The sequence below is a fragment of the Equus quagga genome, chromosome 11, assembly GCF_021613505.1.
Source record: "Equus quagga isolate Etosha38 chromosome 11, UCLA_HA_Equagga_1.0, whole genome shotgun sequence".
Taxonomy (NCBI): Eukaryota; Metazoa; Chordata; class Mammalia; order Perissodactyla; family Equidae; genus Equus; species Equus quagga.
Window position 1 is genome coordinate 109,956,355 of NC_060277.1, and position 17,891 is coordinate 109,974,245.

The 17,891-nt window shown below is 41.6% G+C and overlaps 1 protein-coding gene across 2 annotated transcripts in view; it reads right to left on the reverse strand.

The window, feature by feature from the left end:
• Nucleotides 1–16,687, reverse strand: part of GRB2 (growth factor receptor bound protein 2) — a 62,050-nt gene extending 45,363 nt beyond the window's left edge. Inside the window, exons 1-2 of one of the 2 annotated variants that reach the window (XM_046676189.1) lie at nt 16,486–16,687; nt 9,266–9,480 (exon numbers count right to left, since the gene is read on the reverse strand). In XM_046676189.1, coding sequence (XP_046532145.1) covers nt 9,266–9,343 — 78 coding nt within the window. In that variant the 5' untranslated portion in view covers nt 9,344–9,480; nt 16,486–16,687. The remainder of the gene's footprint in view (nt 1–9,265; nt 9,481–16,485) is intronic. The other variant, XM_046676188.1, reaches the window with a different exon arrangement.
• Between the last annotated feature and the right edge of the window lie 1,204 nt (nt 16,688–17,891).

Consider the following 17,891-nt stretch of genomic DNA (forward strand, 5'->3'; position numbering starts at 1 on the left):
CTACATGAAGTCTATGTAACAACCCTAGGTAATGCGGAAGATGCCTGTGCTTCCTGCACCAAGAAGTCTTAACATGAAACAAATTTGCTCCATGAAGCTACACAGTGATTTTTTTTCCTTATAAGAAAGAAAATAGGCCCTAAAATGTTCATTGACTTGTACGCTGACATCTGGAAAACTACTGTAGTGCTTTTGTTTTTTATTGCTTTTCTGATTATAAAACTAATATATGCTTGTAAAAACATCCATTACAGAAATGTATGCTATAGCAAGTGAAGGTTCTCCATAATCCCAACACCCAGAGAAAACCACCTGTTACCAGCATGACAGTTTTCTTTTTTCTTTATATTGCAGTACATGCAGGTGAGGATGTTTCAGTAAGTCGCTCTCCTTTTTTCTCAAAAGCTCTCAGCGGGGCCTCCTGGCTCGAAAGCTAACCATTTGCAGCATCAACTAAACAAAGCCTGGTCTGTCTGTCTCCCTATCTTTTTCCAAACAGGAGTTAGGATGGGTGATCTCCCTCTAGAAGGGATTCATTTAGCCAAAAAAGTAAAACTGAATTAAAACTACATCTATGAATACACACCAAATTTCTCAGCTATCAAATTACTTATTAACTTAACCTGACACAGCTATAACAGCCAATTCATCACCTGAAGGAAAAAACAAAATAAAATGTGCTTCAGAAAAACCATGTGCTGTTGTCGAGTGCCTTAGATGCTGAAGTAAAGAGGTTTAATCATTTCACACATCTGGTGCTCCGGTCTGATAAAACTGTCAAATTACGAAATAATGTTCTATGTTACAGGAGACTCAAGAATAAAGCAAACATTAGCTGCACTATTATTATGTATTCTGGCTACAAGATTACAGGCCATTCTCATTTAACTTGATCTCAAGTAGGTCATCTGTTCAACCCTTTTGGACAATAGAGCAACTTGTATATCGAAAGTCTCCTTTGAGACTATGAACTAAATTATTAATAGAAACAAGCTAAATATCCAGCAATAGGGAAGTTTAGTCAATTACAGAACATTAACTTTAAAAATATTTTAAAATATTAAACCATTAAGAATAATTAGTAAAATATGGAAAAACGGTAACATATATTGTATTTTAAGTCCACTACAATTACAGCACTATAAGAATGTGTGTATAAGATAACACCTAGGGGGCCAGCCCAGTGGCGCAGTGGTTAAGTGCGCGTGTTCTGCTTCGGCGGCCCGGGGTTTGCCAATTCGGATCCCGGGTGCAGACATGGCACTGCTTGTCAAGCCATGCTGTGGCAGGCATCCCACGTATAAAGTAGAGGAAGATGGGCACGGATGTTAGCTCAGGGCCAGTCTTCCTCAGCGAAAAGAGGATTGGCAGCAGTTAGCTCAGGGCTAATCTTCCTCAAAAAAAAAATCCACTGTTAAAGAATAAATAAATTAGTTAAAAATTAAAGTCATTGTTAAGGTGAGAAAAATTTTTCAGTATTTTACTGCTAATAATTAGTATGTGTTTTGATAAAAATATTAGGACAGAAAATACAAGAACTACTGCTAGAAATGGCACCAAGGTAGGCTCTAAGCTCTCCCAGAGGTAAAGAAAGAAAGCATTATGTACAGCATCCTTAAGATTTTAAAAAGTTGTTTGGCGGAAAATACGCCTATTCCTGGTATTGAGATCAGAGAGAATGTTCTCCCACAGGTGCTCACCGAGGACACTTACAGATAATGAAAGACTCCTTAATATTGTCACAGTAAATACAATAACGAGTTCTTCCCAAAGCTGTCTCTTCTGTCTTAACGTTAGCCAACAGCATAATCCTGAAGCACCGCTCAGCCAAAGACGTCTACAAAAGAGAGGCCCCCAACAGGACACTGTACACATACCCATCTCTTTGCTTTCAGGTGTAATCCTGAGAGAAATTTATCAGTTTTATTAAAAAAATTAAGTTATATTCAAATAGAAAGTAGTTGGGGCCAGCCCCGTGGCTCAGTGCTTAAGTTCACGCGTTCCACTTCGGTGGCCCAAGGTTTCGCCGGTTCGGATCCTGGGCGTGGACATGGCACCGCTCACCAGGCCATGATGAGACAGCATCCCACAGGCCACAACTAGAAGGACCCACAATTAAAATATACAACTATATACTAGGAGGATTTGGGGAGAAAAAGCAGGGGAAAAAAAGAGAATTGGTAACAATTGTTAGCTCAGGTGCCAATCTTTAAAAAGGAAGAAGAAGAAAAAAAAAGTAGCTAACATTTTGCATCTATTTTACCTTGACCGACATTCCAGGAAGTTAAAAGTCTCTGGTCAGGGTTTGGTTGGTTTGTTAACATTCTTTTCCCCTAGCACAGAAACTACTTGTCTTTCACACAATTCTCCATCAATACCGTGCTTTCAGCTGAGCTCTGAGTCAAGGTTTGAACAGTGCTGAGTTTGAGGTAGTATCAGGACAAGCACCAGGCCAGTTTTACGGGTAGAGTTATGTGACTTAATGGTTACCCGAGCTGGGGCTTGGACAGCCACCCTCTTATCAAAGTTGTGCACGTGAATAACATTAATAAAACTAATGGCAGCTAGCATTATTGTCTACCCTATGCCAGTCACTGCTTTAACCACACTAATATTAGTTTTAAACCCCACTGTGACTCTACGAAGGTAGATGCTACCGTTTCCATTTTACAGATGAGGGAACCAAAGCACAGAGTAAACTGTCCAAGATCACAATGCAGGATCCACCAGCAGCAGAGCTGGGATTCAAAGAAGGTAGGTCTAGCCTGGAGCACTGAGGCTCATGTTCTTTACCACAATATGACAGGTGTCTCATTCCACATCGACAAGGAGGTGAAACCGAGGGAGTATCTGCCAAAAGGACCAAGATTTTCCCCAAGAAGTGACTGTGAGTCACTTTTTAAAAGACTTCTAAGTTTTATGACACTAAGCATAACCACAGTGAACTGTAAAGATTTAAAAGCAGGTTAAACCTCAGTTGTTAAGAAACCAACAACTAAGCCCTCACCAAGTGTACTTCAACTTCCAGGAAAATCGGTCCTGGTACAGCAAATACAAAATGTCAACTACTTACTACATGAATATAACTGTATTGTTTTAATAAAACTGATAATTCAACTAACACAAAAGAGTACCAAAAAGGAGTGGAAATCACCTGAAACCCAGACCCTTGGAAATAACTGTTACCTCTTAGGGGACCATTCAGGAAGAAGGCTATGTATTTAATAAGCAAACAGAAATAGAGAGCAATTTTCCCTAAATGGGCTCTCTCTCTAGTTTGACCTCACTTGGGTCTAAAGGGCCCTACAGGGTAGTGGTTAAGAACATGGAATCTGGACTCAAACCGGCCTGGATTTGAATCCTAACTTGTGAACTTGGGCACGTTATTTAACCTAAACCTCAGGTTCCTGATCAGTAAAATGGGGATAATAGCACCTGTCTTGATAGGATTATTCTGAGAATTAAAAGGGAATACAAGTTCAACAGTACGTGGTTTAGTGCAAGGACATACTAAGCAGTAAACGTATTAATTACATTATTAGTTTTTAAAAAAGGATCCATTTAAACATTTCTCTGTGCAAGTGTAGACGTTCTTCTTTGTTGATATATACTTACTTCGACACTAATACCTTCACAGAATTCCATTTTACAGGCACCATAATCGGTTTACACAGCCCCCCACTGATGGGCTACTTAGGGTTGTTGCTGTTTGTTTTGCTAATATAGTATTTCCACGATTTGAAGATGCCTTTTTTCCACACATTTTAACATCTCTGAAATGCATCTTCTAAATGATCGTATTTCATAATTTAATTGCAGAAATTTCTTTTCTAGGTGACACATAGATTCTCTGAAATAAACATCCTCATGTCTACATTTTTAAAAACTTATTTGAGAATTTTCTTAGAAGAAATTCTTTTTTTTTAAAAGATTTTATGTTTCCTTTTTCTCCCCAAAGCCTCCCGGTACATAGTTGTGTATCTTTAGTTGTGGGTCGGATGCTGTCTCAACATGGCCTGATGAGCGGTGCCATATCTGTACCCAGAATCCGAACTGGTGAAACTCTGGGCCACCAGAGCAGAGCGTCGAAATCAACCACTCGGCCACAGGGCCAGCCCCAGAATAAATTCTTAAAGTGGAAAACCTGGGTCATTTTGTGTTATGATATATATCACCAAGCCACTGTTTGGAAAGACTGTATTGGTACAAACCTCCACCGGCAGGAGGTTTCTTCAGACCCTGGCCAATAGGGGGTGGAGTCAATCTTTATCATCTTTGCTAATCTGACAGCAAAATGACCTTGCCTTTTTCTTTTTTCCATTTTTTTCACTATTGCAGTCAACTTACTTCAGATAGGATGTCCAGTAAGTCACTCAGCAGAAGCAGTGCCACAGGCTGCTGCCCACACCTGGCAGGTGAGCAAAGCAAGACTGCTGATACCTTACGTTCCTGGCTTACTCATCCCTGACAGTTAAGTGAGCATTAATGTACTGCAGAGGGAGCAGCTCAGCCAGACCTAAGATCAAACCCCAGCTTTGCCACTTACTAGATGTATAAACCTGAGGAAGTTCCTCAACTTCTGAGCCTGTTTCTGCATCAGTAAGATGGTGTTAATACTGCCAACCTTTCAGTGCCCCAAATTAGAAACAATATGTAACTTCATGGCATATAGTAAATGCTCCATACATGGTAGCTATTCAATGATGACTTCAACTATAATAGCTTACAGAGGTGAAACGTGAAAGACCCCAAAGGAACACTGAATTTCCTTATTCATTTCTTTCTCCAAACAGGAATGGGGGGGGTTCTTCGGCTAGATCCCCAAAAGGAGTCTTGTATAGGAACTGAAAGTTCATTCTTACCACCTATTTGGAAATGTCCATTCAGATGACAAGGGAAAAATGAACATAATGAAAGGCAAACAAATTATCTGCCATAAGAGAACTCAAAGAGTCTTCATTCTTAAATATCAAATGCAATATTCTGGGTTTAGTCAACAAGACTGAAAAGAATTCTTATTAACACGCAAAGAAATGCTTCCAAAAAGCATACTGATACTAGGACTTTAAAATAGTGAAGAAATAAAAAATCACCCCAACCTCTTATTTCTTAGGTTTGACTATTCAAACACCTGAAATGAGACTCACGTATGGAAATTTAGAACTTATAACTGTTGTGAAAACTGTAACCAATCAAACCCTAGTTCAGATTCCTGGCTCTCAGGAGCCCACTCCATGAGCATTCTTTTCTCATTACACAGGAGACTTAGTCAAATACCCCCAGCTGACAGGCAGAAAACCCATTATTTTTCCTTTCAGCATCTCTCAAACCACCCCAGTTCTTCATTCCTAGTCTCCAATGCCTATGCAGGCACTTATCTCACAGCCAATTACTGCAACCTTCCAGGCTGGGACTCCAGGCTTCCTTCTTGCGATCCATGATACACACGTTCGTCATCAGCTAAAAACCTTCAGAGGCTTCTTAAGGACAAGATCTTAGTGGGTTTTCTTGTCTGGCTCCAATTCTACCTTATTTTCCACCATGTCACAGTCTATAACTTTATTCTAGCATTCCTATCTCAAACACAACAAGCACAAACCTCCTCCCAACCCTCCCTTCTCTTCTCCTAGCCCTGTCCTAGTCATCTCACAAGGTCTAGTTTTTCCACATAGATCTTCCACACAGCTTTCTCTGACTTCAGCTCTTACCAATCTCTTCCCTTCCTAAATTACTCTGGCAGTTACATATGTAACACAACTTCAGCATTCCATTAAATACTAGTTCACTACTAAGTGCTAAGAGTTTGTGATCTTGGACAGATTATTTAATTCTATGGGCCGCCATTTCCTCATCTATAAAATAATAAAAGCCTAAATTACGAGATTTTAAGTCTTTTTTTGTTCTAAAAATCCTCTAATTTTTTTATAGTCTCATATACTGTTTCACATATTAATCAACTTCTCTTATTTGAATTTAGAGTTCCTAAAGGGAGAAAGTACATCTTACATTTCTTCCCCAACTCTCAAAGCAACTTAAGTGCAGGATGCGGCTCAAGGAGATGCTCAGTAAATATGACACTGAAATAGGGTCATCAGCACTGAGACAAAGAACACTTCAAAGATCTGAGTATGAACCCAGGACCTATTTAGTTTAGGACCTAAGGCAGTTTAGGAAACTGACAAAGGCAGTAGCCAGACACAGCAGAAGACACCTAGATGATCCACTGTAGGTTCTTCTAGACTGGAAGGTCTCCCTTGATAGAAAACACGAAGCCAGCTCTAGAATAGAACGAGCATAGGTTTGACAGCTCAAAATAGTCTAAATTCCTATGAAGCCTTATGTGAAGTACATGTACATAAGCCCCTAAATGGTACATGCAACTTTTCGGTAAGCTCAGACATTTTGTGTGCTCTAGGGTAGACTGTTCAGGAGCCTTGTTCAGTGGAGAACCCTGGTACTGTCTCAAGTCAGCCCTGCAACGGCGTCGGGGTGGGGGTAGGGGTTAGGTTCATTTCAGCCACGCAAGGCCTGAAACCTGCAATAGAAAGGCAATTCCTTCCACTGCTATGGCCCAGTGCCCTCCCCTCCCCAAGAAAAACACAAGCTTTTATAAGAGGGAAAGTAACAAAGATAGATATATTGAAGCATTCTGTTCTGTTTTAGGCTTCCAGTAAAATGTCTTTATTCTTCTCTCTTCCAAGGGCAATACATTCAATGTGTAGATAGAAACTGAGGAAGTGGTGTGCTGGAAGACAGGCGTCAACGTTAACCAAAAGTCAACCAGGAACTCCAAGACAGACAGAGGATGTAATCTTTCTGAACTCTAGTCAGAGGCAGAGGACTAAGCCCCTTTCTATTTCCTTATCTTCGAATAAAATGTATTCAATACCCACAGGCACATGCCCCCTTTATTAAGACAGGACAAATACATCCCTATTTTGATCAAGTTAAACTGGTGGTCAGTGCTATTCCAGCCACTTCTAAACATGTTTTGGCTCATAACTAACATCCGAAAGTTATCAAATCAAATCGAAGCCATTCAAATGAAGCCAGTTACTCCTTGAATAATCACATGAAGAAAACACTGCTTTTTTAACTAACAGCTCTTAAGACAAAGCGATGTCCCTCCTCTTCACTCAACTGTTTCACAGAATTATGAGACAAAGGACAACTACTGTATCGTCATTCTTTTTTTTTGGAGTACAGCCACAAGATTACTAACAAACAGCTAACGGCCACCATTCAAAAGCAATAATGGCATTATGACTTCACATGCCAGTTATCCACCAAATTGAAAAGAACCAAATATATGTATTTTCCCTCTCCCCAAAGAAAATCTGAAAGTAAACGTGAACACTCTGGTTCACTCTCTCTCCCATCACAAATATTTCGGGGGGAATGTTAAACAGTATCACCTTCTGTAATTCTGTAATGATGGGAGAGAAGGGTTTTACACCTGTTCAAGAGTTTAAGTTGGAAAACATGAAATGTTCATGGTCTACGTCTAGGACAAACTTCAGTGATAGTAAATGGGGAAAGTTCTCTAAAAATTGCTAAAAACAGACCTCAAATCCCTAGTTTTGTTTCAATTTGTAGCTTTAGTGCTAACTATGCAATGGGGATAGACAGAGAAAAACATGAACTACCAGGCTTCCAGGTTTAAGTTTCTAGGGTAAGCTTACTGGAGAAATCTAAGTTTGTATTAAAAAAACAAACTTTGCTCCCAAAGGTTTTTATACAGGCTACAAATGTGGGTACTTGAGTAGCTAATCTTATTACGATATCACGAGAGGGTTATCTGCTGAAAACAGTAATCACCTATGAAAACATCAAATTACCTCCTCTGTACACCAATAATACAGAGTAATTCAGTAGTCCAAGTTATGTTTGCTCTGATTTCTACCTCTTAAGAAAACAGAAGATGTATGTCACTCTAAAACCCATAGCTGGTTCTGTCTGCTTTCTGACAATTTAGTGCTGACTCTGAGAATACCCTCAAAAAGCTTGGGGTCACAAAGACACCTTTGAAAAGCGCACACACACAGTTTTCTTCTCTTTAAAGGGCTCTTCAATATCACCTTCTATGAAGTACAACCTACATTTCTAACATTCAGAAACTACTGCGCAGATAACTTCAGAGTAGAACTCTATGCCTCAGGCAATGAGAGCAAAATAGTAACTATCCACAGATCTGCATAGCTTGAAAAAAAAAAACCCACCAGTCCTTGCATAAAGGACCATATTTCTACATTTCCACTTTCTTAATCTTTGTAAAATTCTAATAATTTATTTCAGGGATAGTAAACAAATGGTGTCAAATTCCAACAATCAGACTAAGGCTTAGAAGAAAAAAATGTCAAAACTTGAGAGTGAATATGCAAACATTAAACTTCAGGTTTTCCTCATTTAGAGTTGACATATTACTTGATAACACCCACTCCTGTAAAAATAAATTACACATCCAAAAGGGCAAGCTGCTCCAGTCAATTGGGTAAACAACATAATTAACATGTGCCAGGTGGAAAGAGAATCCTCATGTAAACAGTGGGGCTCAAAATGAGCTGCAAACTGTAAATAAGCTTATTTTTAAACTGTCAGCAGGTTTCTTTTTTGCAATTAGAGTCTAATATGGGGTAATTGCTCCTCAAGTTTCTTTTAAGAAAATAGAAATCTGACTTGTACAACAGCAAGTTAAACCTTATTATTTAGAACTCCATTAGGTTTTTCACAAAGAATAAAAATACACTGAGTTTCTTTAACGAGTTTTGGCATATACTTCTAACCACCTCTCTAAACTAGAAATTAATTTGTAACCAACTAGGATCACAATGCAGAATGCAAAAATCTTTTGATTATGTAAAATAAGACTGAGTGCTTTTACATAAATACTTCAAGTTTAGGTCTTTTAAAAATACTTAAATTTTTAATAAAACTCTACAAAGTAAATCAATCTACTCATACTTCCTTACTATAATCATATTACTTTGACTTTACTTGAATTACTAATATCAACAAGCAAAGAGAAATACTCGAGGCATTCACACAAAGGCAGTTAAAGACCATATATCACACCAACCCTCTTAAGTCATATTTAATATTCTACTCAGCATCTATCTCAGCTATCCAAACCACACACGATGGTAAATGTTAAAAGTGGGCAGTGATAAAAGGGCAAGGCCGGCTTTTTTACACGTTATCAGGGCAAAAGAAGGTATGTGAGTACAAGCAGAGGCCATCTCAGCATTTACTTGGCATCAACACTTACCTTGAGGATGTCCCCCCTTTTGAAGCTCAGCTCGTCGTCTGCAGTAGCTTTGAAGTCATATTTGGCGATGGCTTCCATTCTGAGCGCTGCTCAGTGCTCAGCAGCCTGAAGCAGGGGGGAAGGGAGTCTTCCCTGCTGAAGCAACCCAGCACTCTGGGCTCAGCCTCGCCTCTCTTTTCAGACTCCTCCTGCACTCCGGGACCCACAATGCCACCCTGTATCAGAAGAGGGATGATTGAGAGAAGTGGCCAGGATCGAAGGCAGCCCCGCCCTGCCAATCGGCCTGCTGTCCCAGCCCCCACGCCCCCTGGCTCAATCTGGCTCAGCCCTCCTCCCTCCCTTCCAGGCAGGAGCCCTGATCTCCTCCTTCCTCTTTTCAGCCTCAGCCCCCAGGCGACTGACAGGCCTCCCAGCCAATGGCGGCAGCTGCCTGAGCTATTCCAGAATACACTTCCTCTTCCTTCCCGCTGGGTGTGCGCGGTGTGCAGGAACCGGCTGGAGTCCCGTTCAGTCTCCACCTTTCCTCCCTCACCCCTTAGACTCTTCTCTAGGCACCAAATGCAGACCATTGAAAGAAAGGCCTCACTCTGGGCATAGCACCCTACTTTTCTCAGTAGTATACGCCTATCTCCCTGCCAACCTTTCTCATTTTCTGAAAATGTTGGGCCCCCTATCCAGTCAAATGCAAGCAATGCGAGCTTTGGTCCAGAGCTGCTTTAACAGTTCTCAGAAACTAAACCTTGGTCTGCTCCTAGGAAAGCAGGGAAAGTGAACCCAAGAATGACTGTGTTCAGTTTGCTACTCTGAGCATAGGCAGCCCTCCCTCTACCACATCCCAAGTGTGACCAGCAAGCTCAGGTAACCAGAGAAAGGAGATCTAGCTCAAGCCTTTTGCTGGTGGAGACCTGCTCTTGCATAAGGCTCCCTCTCCCGTGAACACCCCCAAGACTCTGGGGTCCCCAACAGCCCTTGAAATAGAGTCCAGGTTCAGCATTCCAGAAGTAGCCTTTGCATTATTTCTAACTAGCCTAAGGAGCAGAGCTGAAGTCCTAATCTACACTGGAAAGGAATCTGTCTTTCAGAGTCTGAGCTGCCAGATATCTCATCTGGGGAAAGAAAGTGCAGGGAGATGGTGCCAGAAAGTCAAACAGAAGTCTCTCACACAGTTACCCTGAGAACAGCTGCTTTTCCCAGAGCCAGGAGAGTACTAAACTGATCCAAATTGCATTTTTTGCAGGTAAGGATTCTGCAATAACCCTTAGGTAGTATACCAGGTGACGGTGAACCATGGACAGTACAATCACTGTGGTGGCAGAGTCTCCAGCCATGAATATGGGACACAACCTAGACTTTTGCATAACTATAGGAAAATAAAGCCCCATTCTTGTTGGATCAGTCACTGTTTTCATACAGGCTAAATAAAAGCAGAAAACAACACTGACACTGGCAGAATGGGGACAGATTATTTATAGTGACACCCTTCTTGGATAATTACCACCTAGCAGAGAACTCATTTGAGGGGCACCAGTGATTATTACTCTTTTGTTCTAAAGTTAACAATTGGGGCATTAATCAAGCATAGCTGCAAACAGACTAAGCAGTAAACCAGCTGGGAATATTAACATTAGAGGGAAAAGAGTATTACGAAGGAGGAAAGAAATCACCTGGTAATAAAAAGTCCTTCAGTCAAATTCTGAAAGCCAAACATTCTGCTGCAGGTAAACTAATAACCCTGACCAGTATTTATTCTATCAGGCCATACCAAGGACACCCTACAAGACACTGCCTCTGAGAGAGGAAAGAAAGAATTCTAACAAACATAAAAAATTAGAAGATTTAGTCTCAGAGTATTTATTTTTGTGTGTCCTTAAACACCCTTTACTTACACACTCTGCAGCTACTTTACTTTTTATCAAACTAATCCACGTATATAACTTTAAAATGCTGAGTACTAAAAGGCTTATGAAAAAGATCAGTTCCCTATCCCAACACCCACGAGCAAGCACCCTCTATTTTGTTTTTAGCTTTCTCCCTGTATTTACTTACAGCATTTCTAAATAATATGCTTCTACTGCTGTTTCTTAATTTATTCGAGCCATAATCTATCACCTGAAAGATGAGGACCTAGCTGTTCCACCCAATTTCCCAATCGCCCCACCCAGTGATACCACATATTCCAGTTGAAGCAGCAGTACTACGCTAGAAATTCTGTTCACTGGTGAGCTAAACAATGTATTACAACCAACCTCCCTTTCTAGTACAATCCTTCAATTTTCCCTGGCATTAATAACTGCTTTTCCTTATCTACCTACTTTCCAATGTGTGTACCTATTTTTAATCTTTTACAAATGCTCCGAAATCTCGGCTACATGCTTATCAGGATTTTCCACACCCTGACCTGACCATTTATTTACATTGGTCTCCAGGTCTGACTGTTGGGACTATGTATTGATGATGGGAAGCTGAAGAATAATTGAGCAGATCTAAAAAAATGAGTTTCATTTTTGAGAAACGGAAACCAGACAGAAACCCAAAGCACTGTCACTGTCAAGGTACTATGCAGTAATGGCATACACTTCCATGTCAGCTCAGGATTTCATACAACTGCAGTGTAATGGAACAGCCATAGCATAAAAACCAAGACAGTTTTCAACACTCATTTTCCTGCCGTTACTCACCTACCACAGGTCTCCTAGAAAAAGCTTTAACAGACCAACACTCTCGAAAATTATGTTTCAAGTAACCATTGCTTTGTGAGATATAGTTTGACAGAAATGAAAACCAAGCACAGTCAATACTTCTGTGGCTGAGCCAAATAAAAATTAGCATCTCACACAGAAAACTTGAAGAGGTCAGCTTATTAGCCTCTCCACAGAAAAGAGCACACAAGCTAAAGGAATTCAAAAGGGTGTGTTTCATTAAAGACAAAAAAATTCTATCACATGCACAACACTAATTGCTAAAAGGAAGAAATCTGAAAGTGGACACAATGTATAATGATTTTAACAGAGTAGATGTTGCTGTTCATTTCCCAAGAAAATGGGTTGGGAGTACACTTAACGCTGAAGCCAAATGAGAGCAGGTCTAAACTGCGACCAGCACACACCTCTGCTGCCAATCACAAGCAGTCAATCTTAAGAAGGCAAGTGCAGCCTGAATTGTTCATTTCAAGCAATATGCATTGTATCCTAAAATGCAGTCTCCTGAAGGTATTTGCAGGATTTTATTTTCTTTCTTCTATTTAACTCTGTTCTTCCCAAAACTCACAGAAAATAAAATACACGATACTTGCTGGTCCACAATAGCTTAGTGTTAAGTCCGCATGGCCTCTAAAGTCAGGCTGACCTGGGGTTCAAGTAATGACCGTGATGCTTACCAGCTATAACTGTGGGCAAGCCTTTTAAAGGAGCCCCAGTTTTCTTATCCGTAAAATGAGGATAATATCATCTGCTTTACAAGTTCACTGAGCATTAAATTAGGTAATATAGATAATATATGTGAAGTGCTTTTGGACAGAGCCCCACATTAAGCCACTGAAAATAAGTTAAAATGTGATTCTATTTAAAACATATGATAAGACGTTCAACTTCACTATTAAAAACTGCAAATTAAAACAATGAGATTTCTTTCACCTACCAATTGGCAAAATTTTTTAAAGATTTATAATATCCAGTCTCTGCAATACTCTTGAGTAAAGAGACTTTCAGACTACTCTATTCAGTGTTCATTCATTTAACATTTTGAGCAGCTACGATATGCCGGATAATGTGCTTGGTACTGGATTATAATAATAAACCATCACAGAGCCTACACTCTAGCAGGGAATTAATTACGTCAATCTTTTTGGAGAATAATTTTGTAGTATCTATTGACAATTTAAAAATACATACCCTTGAATAAGCAACTCCACTTCCCAGATTTATCTCATTGAAAAAGTGACAGAATACCATGTACAAAATACATCTATACCTGATCAATATCCATGAGCATATCCATGGAATACCTTTCTATATAAGTACCAAGATATATTATCAAGTTAAAAAAACTGCAGAAAAATTACAGTTTACCCCATTTCTGTAAAGCAAAATAATATATATCGGTGTGTGCTAAAGAAAAAATTCAAAAGGTTAACAATGGATACCTCTGGGAGAGAGATGATAGAACATTTTTACATTCCGCACTATACACCTCAATTCTGTTTTCACTGTTTTTACTATAAGCATGTATTACTTTTGCAGTTAGAAAAAACTAAAATCTTACTGATGCTCTGGAGTTAAGATCTGGATTCAACCGTCGCTTTACCACTTAATAACTGAGTGGGTGACAATGGAGAAATAATTCATATTCTCTAATCCCTTGTATCTCTTAGCTGACTAATGGGAACAGTAACAGAATCTACCTTATAAGGTCATTTTGATGAGTGAAAGAGAGAGTACCTATAAAGGCCTTAGCAAGGTCTCTGGCGTAAAGTGCTAAGAGGTGTTTTAACTAGCATCACCAGTCCCTTTCCAAACTTTGGTCCGCATATTCTCATAGTAAATCTAGAACTTCCACCTACACACAGACGCAGAAGAACTCTACGGTAGGCAAATTAACAGTCCTATTAATATAAACTTCACGATTAAATTGCTCCATTATCACAGTCCTAACAATGCTCAAGTGTCTACAAATATAAAAATTAATCACATCTATAGTCACTTATTCTATTAGGCTTTTAAATATTTACTCTCTATATAGAGAAAGTGTAATTTTAAGCTGAGTAATTTAAAGCTATACGCCAGTCTCATTATTTTACAGCTGCATTCTCTAACAAGAGCTTTGGGCCTTGGGCCAGCTGCATCAAAATCACCCCATTCAGAGACTGATTCCCTGTGGGGTGCCTTCTGGAGTTCTGCGATGTAGTGGCTTTGGGCCCAGAACCTAATTCTAAATAAGATTCACAGGTAATTCTTACGCATGCTAACTTTTCAGAATCACCGCTGTACCATAAGGGTACCTTAACCAGATTTTAAACTTTGCATTCCAGATCATGCACTACAGTGTCTTTGCATAAAGTGGAAATAATGTAAAACTGGGAAAAAGCGAACTTTGACAAATAAAAACAAGACTCTCAATGGCCATTCAGTTGTGCCACAAAGTTCTGAATTGTACAAGTAACTATTAATTTCTCTCAGGAGAGCATGGTGGGTCTCTATTCTCTACCACTTCATTTCTCCAAAATCCTGTACTCTTCTGCTCTAGGTAACAATTAGAACTGTTGCTGCATAACATGCAACATGATAACAGGAATTACTGAGAAAAATCTCTAAGTACCATCAACTAGTAGTATTTAAAACCTAGTAATCCCTCAAAACTGAATACACTGGCTGAGGAAGTAAACTGCCTCAAGCATTTAAATGCTTGCTTTTAGTATCAAAGAAAGCCGATTACAAGAATTAACTCCTTCCTTTTTGTTTTGGGATTCAGAAAATTTCGAACAAGAAAAGGGGCAACAGAACAAATAAAGTTATTTCTTTTGGTCAAAAAAATCCAACAACCATAACAAAGAAGGCTGATTATAACAGATGTAGGAAAAGATGCCTGATTTTAAAAAGCCTGGTAAAGAATAACCAGTGCTATTGGAATAGGCAAGCTTCACTTTATCAATGGTCTAAATAAATTCTAGTCCCTTAAGTGTTTCATGTTATCTTAATTCTATTGTAATATAGGTGATTGGTTTTCATTTTTTAACATTAACCGCTCCTACTAAAAGCCAAAAAGAAGTCACACAGCCCCCAATTGACCCACTCTTCCTTCCTAATGTAAAAGAGACACAGAAAGAAAAGTGTCAAAAAAAAAAAAAGAAAGAAAAGCATAAGCAGATCAAGCACAAAAGCATGATCTTAAAGTGAACAAAACAACTAAAACACAAATAATACAAGCAAGCTACACTAGTGACCTAGCGGCAGTATTGATTACTTACGGATGAAGTCAATCCTTTGAGCCTCCCCGTTCCCAGGGGGAGAACTTCAAGTCTAGCATGGCTCTCTAGCATCCCTTCTGGCTGACTGAAGGAACACAGTGGACGCTTAAAAGTAAAGGATAAAGCAGGAAAGAGGGTATCTTCCCGGGATAGAAAACGGAATCTAACTGAGGGAGAAAACGAATTGCGCTCAAGTGCAGAAACCCTGAAAAATTATGGCAGAAAGGGGACAATAAGGAGGAAGGGGAAGTAGATTAGAAAAAAAGCGGGGGGAGGGGGCAAATGACTTGCATTATACCAGTAAGCATTTTGCGTCCGCAAGAGAATGGAGAGAATAAGGAAGAGCAGGCAACAACTGGAGAAGTACAAAATGAAAGACAGACAAGAAAACCGAAAGAGATTGATGCTAATTTCTCTCGTTGTGTCTTTTCGACTATTTTCTGAGTCAACAGTACCAAAAAACAGACCTCGAGTGCACGTCAGCTCCTCTGCAAACTGTACTTTTATAGCATCTGAACCCAGCCTGGAATAACGAGATGTAACTCATGGCTTACAATCACATATACGGAGAGCGTTGCAAACGAAAAAGACCAGTGCTTCTCTCTCCTCTTTCACTGAAATCTTTCCTCGGAGCATTTCAACCAACTGCTGCTTATTTTTCCTGACAAATATTTTTCAGAAAGTAACTCAAAAAAAAGAGCGACAGAAGTAAAGGCAGCGCGTGCGGCTCCAGCAGCAAACGTTCTAACTCACGGTGTTACCAGGGCTGGTGGGTGTCTTCCCAAAATTCGGCCCAGACACCAGGAGATGGTGACGTGGTGGCCGTGCAGGTCGAAGGAGCATCAATCACCACACTCGCAGCCCGCTGCGAATCCCCCGCCTCCCGGGCCGAGTCAGACTGACTCACAGAATGAATACCCTGTGCTCTCGGGCTTCTCCCGGGCTCCTTCTGCGAAAATCCTCATGAAACAGGCACGAAATTTAATTAGGAGCCCCCGGCCTCTTGCCCCGGGGACGGAGCTCTGCCTCCAGGCAAGGGCCAGGGGAGGACGGTCCCCAGGAAGGAAGCGCCACAAAACGGGAAACGTGGAGCCCGGAGCCCCGGGGATTCCGCTCCCCGCTCGGGCCTTGCCGTCCCGAACCCCAGGCACAGCGGCCCTCGGTAGGCTGGGCCCGGTCCCCGCGGGCCGACTCCCGCTGCGGAGCGGGGACGAAGAGGCACCGGAGCAGCGCCGCCGCCGTCGCCTGCCGCACTCACCGTGGCGCAGCTGCTCCGCTCCGCGCCCAGCCGGGCCTTCCGCAGCGGTGCGAGCGGCCGCCGACCCCGCTGCTGCTCCCCGAGGGCAGCGTCTGCTCCTGACGCCGTCACCGCCACAATCTTCGCCTTCGCCGCCGCCGCCGCCGCCGCCCGGTACCCGAAGCAGCAGAGCCGCCCCGCTTCCGCTCCTCGTCGGGGTCCCGCGAGAACTTCCCCGAGCGGCCCCGCCCCGCCCCGCCCCCGCGAGACTTCCCCAGGCGGAAAAGGCCTAGAGCGCAAGCGCTCCTCCTCGGCCAGGCCCCCGCAGGTAGAGACTATCTAGGTGCCAGGGCGCATGCGCCAGACCGCCCTGCAGCAGGTGGCACCGGGCTGGCTCCGCCCCGGGGTCGCTGTAACCCTGTCGGTGCCGGAGCAGGTGAATTACAGCTCAGCACAGAAGAAGTAACTCTTATGCACACCGTGATCACTTCTGTTCCCCTTCCACCAAACCAAGGCAATTTGGGGGAGGAGGGCGGCGAATCTCCAGCATGAAGCACTCCAAATAGAGGACTAAGTCTTGAAATATTTGAGAATCTGTTCCAAACAAACTCTGCAGTGTTAGATGAATTAACAGATTCGTTCGCTCATTGATTGGATCAAGTGTCTAACGCATGCTAAACACTGAGCAAGGTAGAGAAGGTACAACGACGAACAGAAATCCTGGCCCTCAAGGAATTCACTGTCTAGAAGAGTGGAGGAAAAGCAGACAATGCCATAACTACTGTTAGAATTACTTGGGGAATGCCAAGGAAGCTTAAAGGTGGGGGGAGGGGTCGCCACTCTGGCCATCTCAGAGAAGCCTTCCCAGAGGAGATGATGTGGTGATGTCTGAGCCGAGTCTTGGAGGATGAGTAGGAGTTCTCCAGGCAAGGAAGGCGGGGTAAGGGCATTCCCGGAGAAGGGAACGGCAGGCACGTACAAAGGAAAGGAGGCGGGAGGAAGACTCGTGTTCTGCGCAATGCTAAGTAGTCTGATTCCTGTACTAGGCGGGGTGAGTACAAAGGAGTGGCAGAAGGTGAGGCTTGGAGAAATAACTCTTATTTTTCAGTTCCAAAATCTCTTTCCAATTAAAGGAGAGAACAGAGCGCATCTAATGGTAATGTGCTCTCTGGAAGCCAACAAAATAGCGTGAAGATGAGAGTAACCAAACATCTGATTCTACAGAGAAAACAAGCCCATTGAAATAAAGAAAATGAATTTGTTCTTTCATCAAGTATTTATGGAGCATCAACTGCACTTGAGGCACTATGCAGGGTAATAGATGAACATGACAAGGCCTTAGCTTTCAGCAGTTTGTAATCTAGAGCAGAGTTGCCTAGTCTGCAAGGCAAAACGGTTGGCCCTAGTGCCACTGAACTACATATAGG